The sequence below is a fragment of the Sphaeramia orbicularis genome, chromosome 7, assembly GCF_902148855.1.
Source record: "Sphaeramia orbicularis chromosome 7, fSphaOr1.1, whole genome shotgun sequence".
Taxonomy (NCBI): Eukaryota; Metazoa; Chordata; class Actinopteri; order Kurtiformes; family Apogonidae; genus Sphaeramia; species Sphaeramia orbicularis.
In genome coordinates this window covers 13,165,694-13,182,311 of record NC_043963.1, presented here as the reverse complement: position 1 = coordinate 13,182,311, position 16,618 = coordinate 13,165,694, and the positions used below count along the sequence as shown (strand labels likewise).

Below are 16,618 nucleotides of genomic sequence, written 5' to 3'. Positions count from 1 at the left end.
GACCTTGTTTTAAAATGCATTATTCCATTTAAAAAAGCAAAATATCACTCCTTTAAACAGATATTGTTGTTTTTAGGTGCATTTTTACCCCTCAGCCAACTCTGGCTGGAGGGGTATAGTGATTTGTGATCTGAAAGGGGGGGGATTCGGTTGTCTGGTGTCCGGGGTACAGTAGCGATCCGTGCCGCTTGTACTTCGTGGAAGTAAAAGTGAAGCTTTGATTTGAGTGGGCAGGACGTTTGTCCTGTTCCATTACATATTATACGTATGTATAATAAGTCTGGTGATGATTTTTTTGTATGAAATTTATGGTGTGGTGGCAAGGATTAGTGGAAACGCTAGACGCTCATGCTGGATCTGGCAGCCCCTAGCCTTGGGGGAGGAGGAGAGGATACCACGCTCCACAGTATTTTGAATGTGATTGCAGTACCAGTTTTGGCCACAATCCTACATACGGCACCTTTAAACCTAAACCTGACCAAGTGAACCAACCTTAGATGACAACACTGCCCCCACAGGCTTATACTGTAGGCACTAAGCATGATGGGTAATCACTCCATTCCCCTGTCTTATCGCCCTGACGGATCATCACTCTGGAACAGGGTCAGTCTGGACTCATCAGACCACATGACCTTTTCCAATGAAACACAGTCCAATCTTTTTGCTTTCTCCAAACTGAAGGTTGTTTACGACCTACTCCGACTCACTGCATCAGCTCTTTGTTGCAGCTGAAACGTATTAATCACAGCCGTCATTATTCAGTGGAAAGATCTTAAATATTCGCTTTGTTTTTGTTTTGCACTTAACAACACATAAGCAGAAAAGGCCACAGTATATTGTCCACCGCTTCGAGATAAAACTAATCACAGATTTCAGATGTGTAGAGCGCTTCCTTATCACCATCGGTCGTCCATTTCAATACATCTCCAGTTTCTTTTTAAAATAACCGAGCACATCCTCTTGAAATTCCGCTCATGTCCACCTGAACACAGTGACTCTGAACTTAAGACATAAACAACTTTCAAAAGCTCTCAGCCAGTGTCGACTGAAAAGCCTAAAGCCGAGCCACGTCTGCACCTTCTCCCCAGATTTGCACTTTTAACCCGATAAAAATCCACAGATGCACGGTATCTTAAGGGGATACCTCAGGAATGAATCAATTTGCGGCCATTAAGCGGGTCATTAACACAGCTCTCATTATGGCTTAATTTCAGATTCATCTTTTAAGAACTGACTCGTTCCTATTTAATCCTCCAGCTTAGATTTTTATTGGACTGAAGCAGAGAACTCCATGTTGTGCTTGTTAATAACTCCACCTCCACTGACAAAAGTAGCAGCCTGAGGAATTCATTACTCATTGCTCAGCCGTGCGTTACATGCGATCATCTAACACTAAATATGTTTTTCTTTTAATTAGCCCAAGCTGTTATAAGGTCTTGGCTTCTTTATCACCTATCGTTGACTCTGTATCGGGGATGATACTGAACAATGAGAGCTTTGTAATTGTATGTAGCTCCGCAGTTCATCCAGACACTTGACTCCTGTGCACCCGCCCACCCAACCACCCCCGCAGGACGCCGGCATGTTGAAGTGGAAACACTAGTGATACATTAATGATGGTTCGGTCACAGCAGCTGAACTGATCTATGGAACAGAAAAAAAAAAAACTACTCACAATCAGCGTATCATAATATTGATAGAAGCAAAGTCAAGTGAATAATAGTAGTAGGTTATTGTTCTATTCAGAAATGTACTGACTGCACTTCTTACCTCGAGTGGTTTATTATTAACTCGTGAATGTAAAGGTTTCATAACTGAGCTTAATCACATCATCTTTAGTTCAAAATATATTTCCAGTAGAGTTCAGTCAGTTGTTGCTGATAGAAATTAATCATGTAGGAGTCCCTCAGGGGTCAGTTTAGGTCCCCTTTTCATTCTGCATGTGAACCATATTTACTTTCCACCTCAGTGCTATACGCTTTTATGCCGATGACACAATAGATATAGATGTAGACCGATATAGGTAGACTTTATTTCAAACATAAGTAGGCAAAAGAAATCCAGATTTAAAAGTTCACGCTTCAATATATGGAAATAAATCAACAAAAAAACGAAAACGAGTGGTGCCAGGCACAACAAACCCCGCCCCTCGCACATCCGTAAAAGAGAGAATCACCACATACTTATACAGAACCGTTAGAAGCTCTGAATGAGTTAGATTCAGATTTTGGTTTGACCCCTGAGAAAGGCCTGCCTGAATTAAATATAGTTAACTCATAAAGACCCAGTGTTACTTTTGTGGCAGTTCCAAATTATTAATATTTTTCTCTATTTGACTTTTTTTAAGTGATTTATCACAATTTATGTTGACATAATCCTCTGTATTTTCAGTTTTTTTCAGTGAACATCATGTATTTTCCTATATTTAATTCACTGATCATGTCGATGTTGATAAAAGCTCAGAGTAAAGTTGAGGATTATTAAATCAAAAACAGAGCAAACTGGAGAAAAACAAATTACTTTTCAGCAAAATCTATCATTAACTGAACATAAATCCACTGTCATTGATCCAACTCCATGGGTTTTACTGGTGAATCAGTGTTGTAGAAGATGACAGTGTTTCCACGGTAACTACAGAGCCTCTGAATGTCCAAATGAGTCGTATCTGATGACCATGAAAAGACGACAAGCTGCATTTCAAAAAAAAAAAAAATTTACATGTATTGATAGGATTAATGGATAAAAAGTTATTAAACATTTTAGATCAGTTGATGGTGTTGGTCGTCGGTGGCTGTTTGGGTCTTTATGGGTTAATTAAGAAAAAAGGGAGATGATTTAGAAATGCAGATGGAAATGTTCAGATGAAAGTAACAAACCCCAAAACATGATTTTTTTTTTTTTTTTTTCTTTACATCTTTAAGGTTTATATTTTGCTCTATTTTTAACATAGCATCACAGCCGGCTGCAAAATTGGACAATTATGTGAAATTTCCTGTCGTCCTTTGACATGTAACATATAGCCTATCAACTGTATTGTGCAGAGTGCCATGTCAAAAAGCCCATCTTGAACTACTTCTTGTTTTATATTTTTTTAAAAAGTGCTAAATTGAGAGATATGTGACCCACTCCATCTCCAGTTATATTATTTTAATGATGCCGGGGAGTGTCAAAGACTGAATGACTCGCAGCAACTGATTTTTATCTCCTGAAAATGTCCCTGATTATACATCAAAGTAATTATCAAGTCTGGTCCTGTTTCACAGTCCTCTTACTTTCAGAGATAAGACATCAACTCAACATTAGCACTAACTTTAGAGCTCAAAGCTAATAATGTATTTGGCATTGAATGGTCGTCTGTGGAGTAAATGGAATGGGGCTGAATAAAAGGAACGGCGCTGAAAGAACCCTTTTAATTCTTCACAAAAACAGCCCTCTGAAATGATTGTTGAGACCTGCACTCAGTCTTTTGCTGTGTCCCTGGACTTTTGTAGCACTGTCCTCTTTCATAATGTAATGAAGTGAATTCTAGAGAAATCGGAGTGACATTGGCTTCTATTTGCAGTCCTTTTACTGTATTTGCAACTTCATGATTTTGAAATTTTCCTGTTTTTATTTTCTCTCTTCTCCCTCTTCTTCGTATAACTCCTGCACCGACAGCGCTCAGCTGGCGATATAATGATCAGAAACATTCAACTGAGGCATGCTGGGAAATATACTTGTGCCGTTCAGACCAAAGTGGACAGCGTTTCTATCGCCACCGATGTGGTAGTGAGAGGTAAGGATGTCCTTCACATGTTCAAAACAAACCATTTCAAATGTCTCCGCATTAAGACAGAGCACTTACTGTATGTAGGTGTTGGAGATGCACCAAACACCATTTTATTGCCTTTTTTTTTTTTTTTCCTGTGTTACATTCGAGTCAAGGCAATAAGCAACGGTTTTGTTAAAACATAATCTGACAGTAATGAGTGAAAAAACTTTGAAGGTCTTTAGACTTTACTTCAAGATGTTTCTCAGGTTCGGTTGATTTGATGTATTAAAAAAAAAAAAGTATAACTCAGCCTTTCAATGTATCGCAGGTCCATGTAGTGTCTGATATTGAACTATAAATCATCATCACTGTGAGACATAACCACTTAAGAACAACCCACATCTCCTTCTGATTCATCACAGGTTGCATATATTCAGCAGACACGAAAGGTTACAGGTTATTTAATGTTTGTTCTTTTAATACTTTATCAACTTTTTTATTACTTTCCTGATGAGACTGAAGCTGAAATTTTCTGAAAACACGTATTTTAATTCATTCAATATTGTATAGTAATGTTAGAGCACAGGTGTCAAACATGCGGCCCGCGGGCCAAATCCGGCCCGCCTAAGGGTCCAGTCTGGCCCCTGGGATGAATTTGTGAAATGCAAAAATCCCACCGAAGATATTAATCATTTTAGTTCAGGTTCCCAATTTAATCTCAAGTGAGTCGGATCAGTAAAATACTATCAGAATAACCTATAAATACTCTCAACTCCAAATTTTTCTCTTTGTAAATGTAAAAATTTTCATGTCGTTTTACTGTATTTACACTAAAACAAGCTATCATTTCACAAAAAAAAACACGAATAACCTGAACAAATATGAACATTTTGAAATGTCTGAAGTGCAAGTTTTCCAATATTCTGCCTGTTATTAAATGTTTTGTGTATTTGTTGATCCACTGTGATCTGTACTTTGTAATTTACATGTGTAAATGATAAACTGAGACATAATATCGTTAAAATTGCACTTAGTTTTCTTAAGAAATTTCAGTTTGTTCATGATACTCACATTATTTTAGAGCATAGTTGATAGATGTAAACATTTTGATCGCATAATTTTACTTTTTTTCACTCTAAAACATAGAGGAAAGTTTGGAGTTGACATTATTTATATATTATTATGTTATTATTTCACTGGTTTGGCCCACTTCAGATCAGATTTGGCTGAATCTGGCCTAAAATGAGTTTGACACCCATGATTTAGTTAGTTAGTTAGTTACCCGACAGTGTGTATTGGCGTTAGTTACAAAGAACAAGATGCATGCACCAGATTTAGCAGAGAAGCTAATTTCCATCTGTTGTTATGGAGAACATATACTCAAGTTGGTAGTCGATTTGGTGTGTTCTTCGCACTTTTTTGACCGTGTCGGGGAGACAGGAGCCAACTGATCAGTCAGGCTACCTTTTCTGGTGACAATCGGCAGTTGATTTGGTGTGTCCTCACCTTAAGAATTTGTCTGGGTTGTTTTGCCAGTTCTTGGTGCTGATCATGAGATGCTGCAACAGTGAATTTGCAAAACACTGTCAGGAGAAAAGTTGTTTTTTTTTGGAAAATGTGCATATAAGAAAGCACATCGTTGTCTTAAACACGGAGAATGAAGTGTCTCTTTGTCAAAACAGCATTTTCAGGGTGTAGCTGCAGCCCAGTTACACGTAACAAAAGTGAGAATGAAGGACGATGATGATCCTGAAACTATGCAACAGAATTATTCATCCTTATTGTGCTGTAGAACTTCCAGTGAGTCAGACTAATAGAGAAGCCAAGAACAGACAAAAGAAACAGCAGCTTTAATGAGGAACGTTTGTGTTTTTTATTTGAGGGTGAAGCAGTTCAATCTGCAACCACTGCTAGATACCACTGAAGGTTGCGACTGACTGAAACTGATTACATCTGCATTTATTCTGTACGTTCATTCACCTGTAATTAGTCTGTGAGTTTTGATGAGTTCATATTTTCCTGCGTATCTTTATTAGATTGTTTGACCGGAGAAAGGAAATGATCTTTTTGGATAAATTATTAAAGCCAGGATTGGTGGAACTAATTTCTGTTCATTTTGTTCCTCATTTAGAATCTTTCTTAACATTCCCCACCAGTGTAGTTCACATTAGTTTTATGTTGCGCCTCAGACATTGGAATAGTTCTCATCTGTAATAGTCTGTGAATAATCAGTCTGTTAAATCCACATCTGATTCATCTTGAACCTCTGTTTCGGTCCATTTTTTAACTTAAGATTTGATTAGATTTATTCAGAACATCTAACGAATAATAGGCAAGAAAAAGCAGTGCAAGAACAGTAAACATCTCCATCAAAATCTCAATAAATTAATCATTAAATGCCCAAACAGGAGAAGAAAGGAAGTACATATTTATGTTTTTAAGCAACAATACAGGTTGATTTTTGAAGATGATTAAAATTATGAATTCTTGAAAAATTGACCTTTTGTTGTTGTATAATTAATTGTAAAAAAAAAAAAAAGACAACATGATAGATTACTGATGTGGTGATGCTGTTAAAGGCATAAGCCTCACAAAAATGTGGTTTGAGACGGTTATAGTAGAATAAGAAACATCTATTAAGTAGCGCTGTTATTTTCGCACTCAAACCCGACCAAATCGTACATTTTGGTACTATTGCAGCTTAAATGCAACAGTTATCTAATGTTTTTAATATTAGGTGCATATCCTCAAATATATTTAATTACATCTTCAAATTTTACATAATGAAACTGTGAAATTTAAGTTATTTCTGAATTTAAGTTTTAAGCTCAGTAAATAATCTCTATCTGTTTGACAGAAATCAGATTTCGGTGTTTCCTCAGATTTTTTTTATGCACAAATTGAAAATGCAACTGGATAAAACACCGGTCTCTTTAAGCTGCCAGGAAGGAAATTATTTTTTAATTTGGACATTGTTTGTTCTGGCTTAACTTTAACCCAGGGGTCTCAAACATGCGGCCCGGGGGCCAAATGTAGCCCGCCAAAGGTTCCAATCTGGCCCGTGGGATGAATTTGCAAAGTTTAAAAATTCCACAGTCAAGGCTGTGGAACTCATTTTAGTTCAGGTTCCACATACAGACCAATATGATCTACAGTCAAATAATAATAATATAATAACCTACAAAAAATAATGACTCTGTATTTTCTTCTTGCTTTGATGTGAGAAAAATAATATTACATTATGCCTATAAATAATACAAACTTCAATTTTTTGTCTTTGTTTTAGTGCAAAAATAACATTAAATTATGAAAATATTTACATTTACAAACTATCCTGTAACAATAAAATGTGAACAAACTTAGGAAAATTAAGCTCAGTTTTAAGAATTTTCTGCCTGTTAATAAGTGTTTAGTGTCTTTGTAGATCTGATCCATAACACACATGTAGAAATGATAAGTTGAGGCATAATATTGTTAAAATTGCACTTATTTTTCTTAAGAAATTTCAGGTTTTTCAGGTTACTCACATCTTTTTAGTTTGGATAGTTTGTAAATGTAAATATTTTCATAACATAATGTTATTTTTTTGCACTAAAATCCAAACACTAATGGATTTTTTTCTTTTTTTTTTGTTAGGGGTGGGGTTGTGTTGGAACAAGTTGGGGGTGGGGACTGTTCTTGTTTGTATTAATTCATGTCTGAAACACAATTCTGTAGAGTCCCTGCATAAATATCAACAAAAAAGGCTTTGTGCAAAAAAAGAAATTGCACTAAATTTTCATTTTTTTAAATTTAAATTTCAGTTTTTTCAGGTTATTCACATTTTTTTTGGATAGTTTATAAAAATAAGTATTTTCATGGAGTTGTCATTATTTATAGGTTATTATGTTATTATTTTACTGGTCCGGCCCACTTGAGATCAAATCGAATGTGGCCCCTGAAAGAAAATGAGTCTGAGACCCCTGCTTTAACCGTATCCATGACCCTGTCTGCATGAATCTGTGTAGTTTTTGTCATCTTGTATTGTGTGTAAACTTGGCCTAATGGTCCCTCCAGGTCCCCCGGGGCCCCCTGTGGACTGCCAGGTGACTGAGATGACCGAGACCACCGCCGCTGTGTCTTGGGGTCCGGGCCTGGACCACCACAGCCCCATCCTGAGCTTCACCATCCAGGCCCGGACGCCCTTCTCCCTGGGGTGGCAGGCTGTTACCACGGGTAGGTTTCGTGTGACAGTCTGGAGCATTCTTCTCTGAAACCAAACATGAAATGACAGTAAATAACATGCCACCAGCTCGGCGCCCTTTTGAGTGGCAGATCTGGCGTGGCTTTGATGAAAGGTTATTTCTGTGATGTCTCTCAGTTCCTGAGCTGCTCGGGGGGAAGCAGCTGTCAGCCACTGTCATCGACTTGAGTCCCTGGGTGGAGTACGAGTTCAGAGTTCTGGCAACCAACAGCATCGGGACGGGGGAGCCCAGTAAACCCTCCAAAAAGGCCCGCACCAAAGAAATGCGTACGTATCAGAAGCCCATCACATTTCACTGATTCCAACAGGGAAGAAAATTCAGCAACACTTACAAAAAGCTAATAGATTTTTTTAAAAACTTGAGCAGCCAAATACATACAGCACTACGGAAAAGTCTAAGGCTGCACTCAGACTGCAGGCAAATGTGGCACAAATGCGATTTTTTTGCCCATATGTGACCTGTATCCGATCTTCTAAAGACAGTTTGAACAATACAAATCCGATTTTTTTTGCCCATATGTGACCTGTATCCGATCTGTTAAAGACAGTTTGAACAATACAAATCCGATTTTTTTTTTTTTGCCCATATGTGACCTGTATCCATTCTGTTAAATCTAATTTTTTTAAATCCGACCCAGGCCACTTTCGTATGTGCACTGAAATCTGATATGTATCTGATATTTTGCAATGCAACTTCAGTCTAAACGGCCGGGTCACATTTATCTGACCTTTACATCATTGAAATGTGACAAACGTCACAATTCTGCGTCCCAGGAGTGTTACTTCTGTAAACACGGTGTGTGCCTGCTTGGTCACGTATTACGTCAGAACCTCTTTTACTCATGCGGGTCACTTCAGGGTCGCATTCAGTTCATACTCAAAACTGATTGAAGTCACATTTAATGTGTAATATGAACGAGCACACACAAAAAAACAGATTTCACCAAAAAATCTGATTCGTGCATTAAGACCTGCTGTCTGAATGTAGCTTGAATTAAGCAAAGAAAATTTGAATTAAGCAAAAAATCTGCCAATGGAACAAGTGAAAATTATCTTAAGATTTCTTGAAATAAGATTTTCCAGATCTATTGTCTAAAAATAAGTTTCTTATATCTCACTGAAAAGTTCCTCTTAAGATGATTCTGTCTTATTTTAAGTGTGATGAGATATTTTGACTAGAAATGAGAAAAGTACACTTGGTAAGATTTAGCTTTTTGCAGTGAAAACATAATTTACTGCAAATTATGCGTTCATTCATTTATACATTTATCAAAATTATCTTTTCTACTACCCACAACAGGTACAATCTCAACCAAAAGAGTAGACACGCAAGTATAAAAGTATATAAAATCAAGGTCTTGGGGGCAAAAATAGCAGTTTTGGAAAAATCTGGAATTTTCTTTTGGATAAAAAACAAGCACCCTGCTTTAAGTACAAAGAAAAATATGTCATTAACTGAACAAAAATAACAAGCATCTACATCCACTGTCATTTATCACACTATATTGATTTTAGTGGTGAATCAATGTTGTAGAAGATGACAGTGTTTCCACGGTAACTACGGAGCCTCTGAACGTCCAAATGGGTCATATCTGATGACCGTGAAATGACGACCAACTGCATTTTACACCAATTATTTACAGGTATCAATAGGATTATTGTATAAAAGATGATTCAACATTTGACATCAGTAGAGGTTTGTAGTCGCCAACAGGTTTTTCGAGTAAAGGCTGAAGAACTTTCTACCTTATTAGACATTTTCAGGCCAACATATGTCAGTCAGTTGTAATGATGGTGTAGTCTGTATTGCATTGTATTATATGCATTATATATTGATATATGTTGAGACTTTACATGTGTTTTTATTTTAGTTCCCAGACTGACTCCTGCCAGAGTGAACGGCGGTGGCGGAGGTCGTTCAGAGCTGGTCATTACCTGGGAGGTAAATGAAATACAGTACATTTATTCAGTTTGTTTGATTCTGTTTAGCGTGTTTACTTCTTATGATTACTCTATGCTTTGTTTCTTCTTAAAGGTAGAGCTTCAATGTTTACATTAAGGTTTTTTTTCTTTAACTTGTCTTTTCCAGCATCGTAACAGCAAAATGGTGGTCGGGCTGACTTGTGCTGAACAAATTTGCTTTGCTAAGGGGAACTTCATAAAGTATATAAGGCTCCCCTTAGATTTATTCCACTGTTTTTATTTTGGGTTTTGTTGAACCATATTTTGATGCCAAACGTGACAGGAAAAGACAGAGGGAAAGAGAGGAAAGGGAGAAGAAAGGAGGAGAGAGCAAAGGCGGTTGAAGAAGAGGGAAGGAAAAAAAAAGGTGGTAAAGACCCTCAAATGAGACAATATCAACAATAATAGCAATAACAATAATGACATTTGTAATGATACAGTATAATGATAGTAATAATAACTGACAATAATCCGCAACACCCACAGGAACTGGGTAAACTGAAAGAAAAAAAAAAAAAAAACATGAACAAAACATCAGAAAAAATTTGATTTAACTCTTAAGAAAAAGACCAAATTTTCTGATCTCAGCTTCATAAATGTGAATATTTTCTGGTCTATTTGTCCTCTGTGACAGTAAATATAATATATCTATGTTGAAAACCAAACAAGGCATGTTTTTAGTCTTTAGGAAACACTTTTCACCATTTTCTGATACCTTATTAACAACACTGGTCTACAGGGAAAATGCTTCCAGAATAAAAATAATGAAATTTTACCATTTTTGTCTCAGAGCTACAAGATCTACTTCAAAACACTGTCTGCACATTAGAATACATTCACTTTACAGGTTCTATTTAGTGGAAGATTTATAAAACTATTATATAAATGTACATAAACCAATATATATGTGTAATAACACTTAATCATATACCTTGAAAACATTAGCAAACGGGCACTTTTGTCATTTATTTTCCAATTAATCTTCTTAAAATACGTAACATTTAATGTCTGAAGCCAATCATTTCTAAAAAATTGTAGACCAGTGTAATCAGCCTATCCCAGCGGCCTGTTCGATGGCCACGTCTGACCCATGTACCTGAAACACAAAAATCCTTTCAGATCAGAAAGTTACACTAAACTTTACTGCAAACTATGAGAATTGTATATCATCTTATTTTCCACAGCCATAACATGTATATTTAAAGTATATTGAAATTAATGACCAACTAGAAGCACTCGGAGAGCGCAGACCTCTGCCAAGGCTGATCAGTGGCACCCCCCGTGGACCCCCCCACCCCCAATCACCACCAAAATTTAATCATTTCTTCCTTATCCCATTTCCAACAAACCCTGAAAATTTCATCCAAATCTGTCCATAACTTTTTGAGTTATGTTGTACACTAAAGGACAGACAAACAAACAAACCCTGGCATAAACATAACCTCCTTGGCGGAGGTAATTATTGCTAACTTTGCAGCCCCCGGTGAGAAAAGACTCAGAACGGTGGGAATCAAAGTGTTGGAGTAAATCCCTACATTTTCCTAAATTCTAAGAGTCACAAATTTTTGCCAGTAGTCGCTTTTCCATTGGATATCTGCGCAAAACTTTGCCAATATTTACTAAATGTCAAAAAAACACAAGTGCGTAATGTCGGTTTTTCCATTAAATCACAAATGCGATGATTTTTTTATTTATCGCAAGATGACACGAGAAGTCATTCCATAAATGTGGCGACGAACGTAAATATGGTGTTGATTTACAGATATATTCATTATTATTATATATTACCCCTCTATCTCGTACTAAGTTAAAAAATTATTGGGTTTCCTGGTGTGTCCACACATACTGCGCCATGTTTTTTCTTCTTCGCTTGTTGTAACGTACGTCAACATCCGTTTTTTTTAATTCACCTGACTCTATTTGCGAAAAAAGGTTTTTCCATTGCAGTTTTGTGTGATACACCATTTGCGCTACACCCGAAAAACCACCTCTTGCCAGCGGAAAAACTTCTAATCGAAAAATGAGACTTTTGGCAAAATTGTCGTTTTTCCATTCGGTAAATTTTTATGCACGAGTTATATTTGCGCAATTTTAGGGTCAATAGAAAAGCGACTAGTATGACCATGAAATGGGCATGAAATTCAGTTCTAAGTAGTCTTAAAAAGGTCTTAAAAAGTCTCAAATTGAACTTGTAGGAACCCTGAATAATGACATTTCTATTTGAAAAGCTGCGTTTGTATTGATGTATTAATGCAGTAGACAGAGTGAGCTTGTTATGTACAGATAATAAACATCTCCTTCTGTCCTCAGTGTATTTGAGAAAGTACTTCTGTGTTTGTTCAGTTGAATTCATGAAAAAAATAAAGCAGTTGAAAGCAATGAAGTGCTGCTGAAGATAAAACCACTTCACCAGTCAGAGTGCACAGTTCATTTGAGAAAAAATCCGAGCTCCTCAGTTGTGTTTCTTTCTAAACCATGCAGAGCGCCGTTTGTGTTTGGTATGAATATCTTTAAGATCGGCTGTTGCCTGTGTCTTGACTCATCCATCTGACTCATCTCGTACCACTTCAGCCTGTTCCTGAGGAGATGCAGAGCGGTCCAGGCTTCGGATACGTGGTGGCTTTCCGCCCACTTGGGGCGCCGGGCTGGATGCAGGCGGCCGTCACATCCCCGGACGCCTCCAGATACGTCTTCAAGAATGAGAGCATCCCTCCGTTCTCCCCGTACCAAGTCAAAGTCGGGGTTTACAACAACAAGGGGGAGGGTCCCTTCAGCCCCGTGACCACCATCTACTCAGCCGAAGAAGGTGCGTCCTTTTATTTTTATGTGTAGCACAGAATGAAGTCCACTATAAAAGGAAACACAGACCAGACCAGTTCTGTTATTGTGAGCTGATTCAGACACACATGAACTTTATTTATCCTCAGGCGAAATTCATGCATCCTGCACCAAGAGAAAAGAAAGGAAAAGAAAAGAAAAGAAAAAAGGAGAAAAAAAGCCTTAAATCAGTGGTTCTCAAACTTTTTACAGTGGAAATATAATTTTTCATCCAAGTATCCCCAACTCTTCAGATCAGCATTTTTTTTAAACTCATATTTTGTTGTTTCATGTTTGAAATTTTACAACACAAACATTTAGAACATAGTGTCAGTTGTCGTCCTGTATATTGTCCACTTTTTCCATCTTCCCAGGTTGCTTACTACAGTCTTATGATATAAGTAAGTCTCTCCATGTTATGAATGTCTCTCCAGTTATATAGGGTAAGGGGGGTCCTCTTTGCGCCATTTTCATATTATAGCTTTTTTAGACGCTACCAAGAGGATTTTAATCAAATATTTATCCTTACTTGGTATGTCTTTTCCTGTTAAATGACCCAAATATAGCACAGAACATGTCCTTGGTAGTTCCTATCCCAATATTTTCTTGCTTCAGCATTTTTGATTTTAAAAAAATCAGGCAAAATTTGTTCCTTTGCCAAAAGTTTCTATTTTCAAAACTTTGTAAACAAACAACAAATATTTAACTGTAAAATATAAAAAAAAAACCAACAAAAAAAAAAACTTTCTTTTTTTTTTAGTAAATTTTGTGCAAACTATAAACTAAAAAGTGCCCTCTTTTAGTAATAAGAAAAAATAAATAAATTGGTCATTAATTAATAAATGAACCTTTCATCAACAAAAAAATAATTGCTCAGCTGCTCAGTTAAACTCATTTTGAACAATATAAAATAAAAAAATGTTTTTAAAATGTTACCAAAGCTTAAACAAGATAATTGACAATAAAACTATTATATGAATGTATTTATTGTGTTTTATATTTCAGCATTAATTCTCATTATTTATTTGGTATTTAAAGTTTTGTTTTGTTTTGTTTTTTTATTTCAAGTACCCCCTAGACTTCTTCCAAGTGCCCCTGGGGGTACACGTACCCCACTTTGGGAACCCCTGCCTTAAATCAACATAAAACACAGGTGTCAAATATATGGCCCATGGTCCAAAACCGGCCCGCCAAAGGATCCAATTTGTGTCGAATTCGTGAAATGCAAATATTACACTGAAGATATTAACGCTCAGTGGTGTCAGAATCATCGTAGTTCAGGGGCCACATACAGACCAATTCAATCTGTAGTGGATGAGATATAATAACACAGACTCAGACTCACTTTTCTTGTTATTTGATCAATGATACATGATAGAATGAAATATAGTTACCCAGGACTCGTTTTGGAGCATAAGAAAGAAAGATGAAAGAATAAAATATAAAATAGAATATATAAAAGATAAGTAGGGTAGAAAAAAAACTACCATAAAAATGTGCAAAAAATAGATTCTTAATATGTACAAAACTACACAGTGTGCAACAACAGCACAGTTAAAGTGATGGTGCATTTAGCAGCAGCGTCAGTGAAATAAAGTGACAGTACTGACTTAATCAGTCTCTATGAATAATGACAAATCCACATTTTTATCTTTGTTTTAGTGTAAAAAAAAAAGTAAAATTACATGAAAATATTTATTTTATTTATTTTTTTCCGAACATGCAAAGAAAATAAAACAAAACAAAGCAAGTTAAGACATAAACAAAATAACATTTAAATGGACAGAATCTATCTTCAAGCACATACAAGTCTGAATTTTGCATGGTTGAAAAGGAGTAGGAAGAAGTATAAACTTATTTAATCCTACCCCTCAGTCCTTTTACACCTTTTTAATTAACTTTATACAGCAATTAACCTATACTATTGCCCCAATTTTTGCATTGTACCACAACAGTCCATAGTACAGCAACTGAATTATCCCCAACATTATATTATATTCATTCATATATTCATTTACATTAACAAACTATCTTTTCACAAAAAAAAAGTGAATATCCTGAACAAATATGAACAACCTGACATGTTTTCAGAGAAGTAAGTGCAGTTCTATTGATAATATTGCATGAAATGAGAAAGTTGGAATAATAGAAGAGTAATACTGCGCATTTAAACGCACTCTCCTTGGACGTATTGTAACATGTGAACGTAACATTTTTTTTTACATTAAACCATAAAGACCCAAACATCTAAAAACGTCTATTGAACGAAACTGTTTAATACCTGTTGATCCACTCATGATATTAATCCATGTAAATAATTGGTGTAAAATACAGTTTGTCATCTTTTCATGGTCATCAGATATGACCCATTTGGACGTTCAGAGGCTCCGTAGTTACCATGGAAACACAGTCATCTTCTACAACATTGATTCACCAGTAAAACCCATGGAATTGGATCGATGACAGCGGATAGAAATGCTTGATTTATGTTCACTTAATGATAGATTTTACTGGAAAAAGTCACATTTATATACTTTTTATACAGAAAAAAATGCAAAATACAGAGGATAATATTATAATAAATGGTGATACATCCAACTGTATTTGTAAAGCACTTTAAAACAACCACAGACAGAGTAAAATAATAATAAAAATAATAAAATGTAAAATATAATATAAAAAAATAATAGACTAAAAGACATAGAATAGTAAAAAAAAAAAAAATACAGAAGAATAAATAAAACCTAAATAAAAGAATAAAATATAAGAATAGATTAAAAATGTAAAAAGCTGTACAATTAAAAAGAACAATAAACCAGTACCAAATAAAACAACTGAATAAAATGAATACATTCAAACGTCTCACATGGTTTCAAAAGCCAAGAAGAAAAAAAAAAAATCACTTAAGAAAGGTTAGATATACAACGTGGGGAAGCAAAATTTACAATATTTTGAGGCAGGGATTGAAAGACAGTGTATGACCAATTAGTTTATTGAAAGTCATGAGAATTTATTTGCCACAAGAAAACTGACATAATAGAAAATGTTTTTATTCTATGTGTCCTCCTTCTTTCTCAATAACTGCCTTCACACGCTTCCTGAAACTTGCGCAAGTGTTCCTCAAATATTGGGGTGACAACTTCTCCCATTCTTCTTTAATCGTATCTTCCAGACTTTCTGGTAATAGTTTTGCTCATAGTCATTCTCTTCTTTCCATTATAAACAGTCTTTATGGACACTCCAACTATTTTTGAAATCTCCTTTGGTGTGACGAGTGCATTCAGCAAATCACACACTCTTTGACGTTTGCTTTCCTGATTACTCATATAGGCAAAAGTTTCTGAAAAGGTATGGATAATAGTGTTAGGTATGATTATGACATCAGTATATGTTTGGTTTCAAAACAATTGACGTAGTGCCTGCTGAGAAAAAACAACTAAATGTTCATTGTAAATTTTGCTTCCCCACCCTGTAGAGAAAATGTCATTTGGGAACTGACACAAAGTCGCGCTGGGTTTGTTTGAGTTAAAAGAATAAACAAGAAACAAATGCTGAATAACCACAGTCACCTGAATCTCCTCAGTAACTTAATTATGGATTATGACACTAGGAGACACACTTTAACATGAAATACACTGAATATATGCAGTAAAGGAAAATGTAACAGCATTCAACAACAAAAATGGTTCGTTTAATCACAGATTCTTATGATGAGTTTATCTCTGAAGGAAGCGTTTCTCATGTTAAAACAAATGAATCATCCTCGAAGTCCTGGAAAGCTGAGACTCTTACAGTTCAGACTCAACGTAAAGACCATCTGTAAAGGTTATTTAACGGAAGGTAAA

General features: G+C 35.9%; 1 protein-coding gene across 2 annotated transcripts in view; it reads left to right on the top strand.

The window, feature by feature from the left end:
* Positions 1-16,618, top strand: part of cntn3a.1 (contactin 3a, tandem duplicate 1) — a 327,610-nt gene that overhangs the window by 286,169 nt on the left and 24,823 nt on the right. For both annotated transcript variants that reach the window (XM_030139254.1, XM_030139253.1), the window contains exons 14-18: positions 3,658-3,775; positions 7,808-7,966; positions 8,112-8,261; positions 9,866-9,936; positions 12,528-12,762. In XM_030139254.1, coding sequence (XP_029995114.1) covers positions 3,658-3,775; positions 7,808-7,966; positions 8,112-8,261; positions 9,866-9,936; positions 12,528-12,762 — 733 coding nt within the window. The remainder of the gene's footprint in view (positions 1-3,657; positions 3,776-7,807; positions 7,967-8,111; positions 8,262-9,865; positions 9,937-12,527; positions 12,763-16,618) is intronic.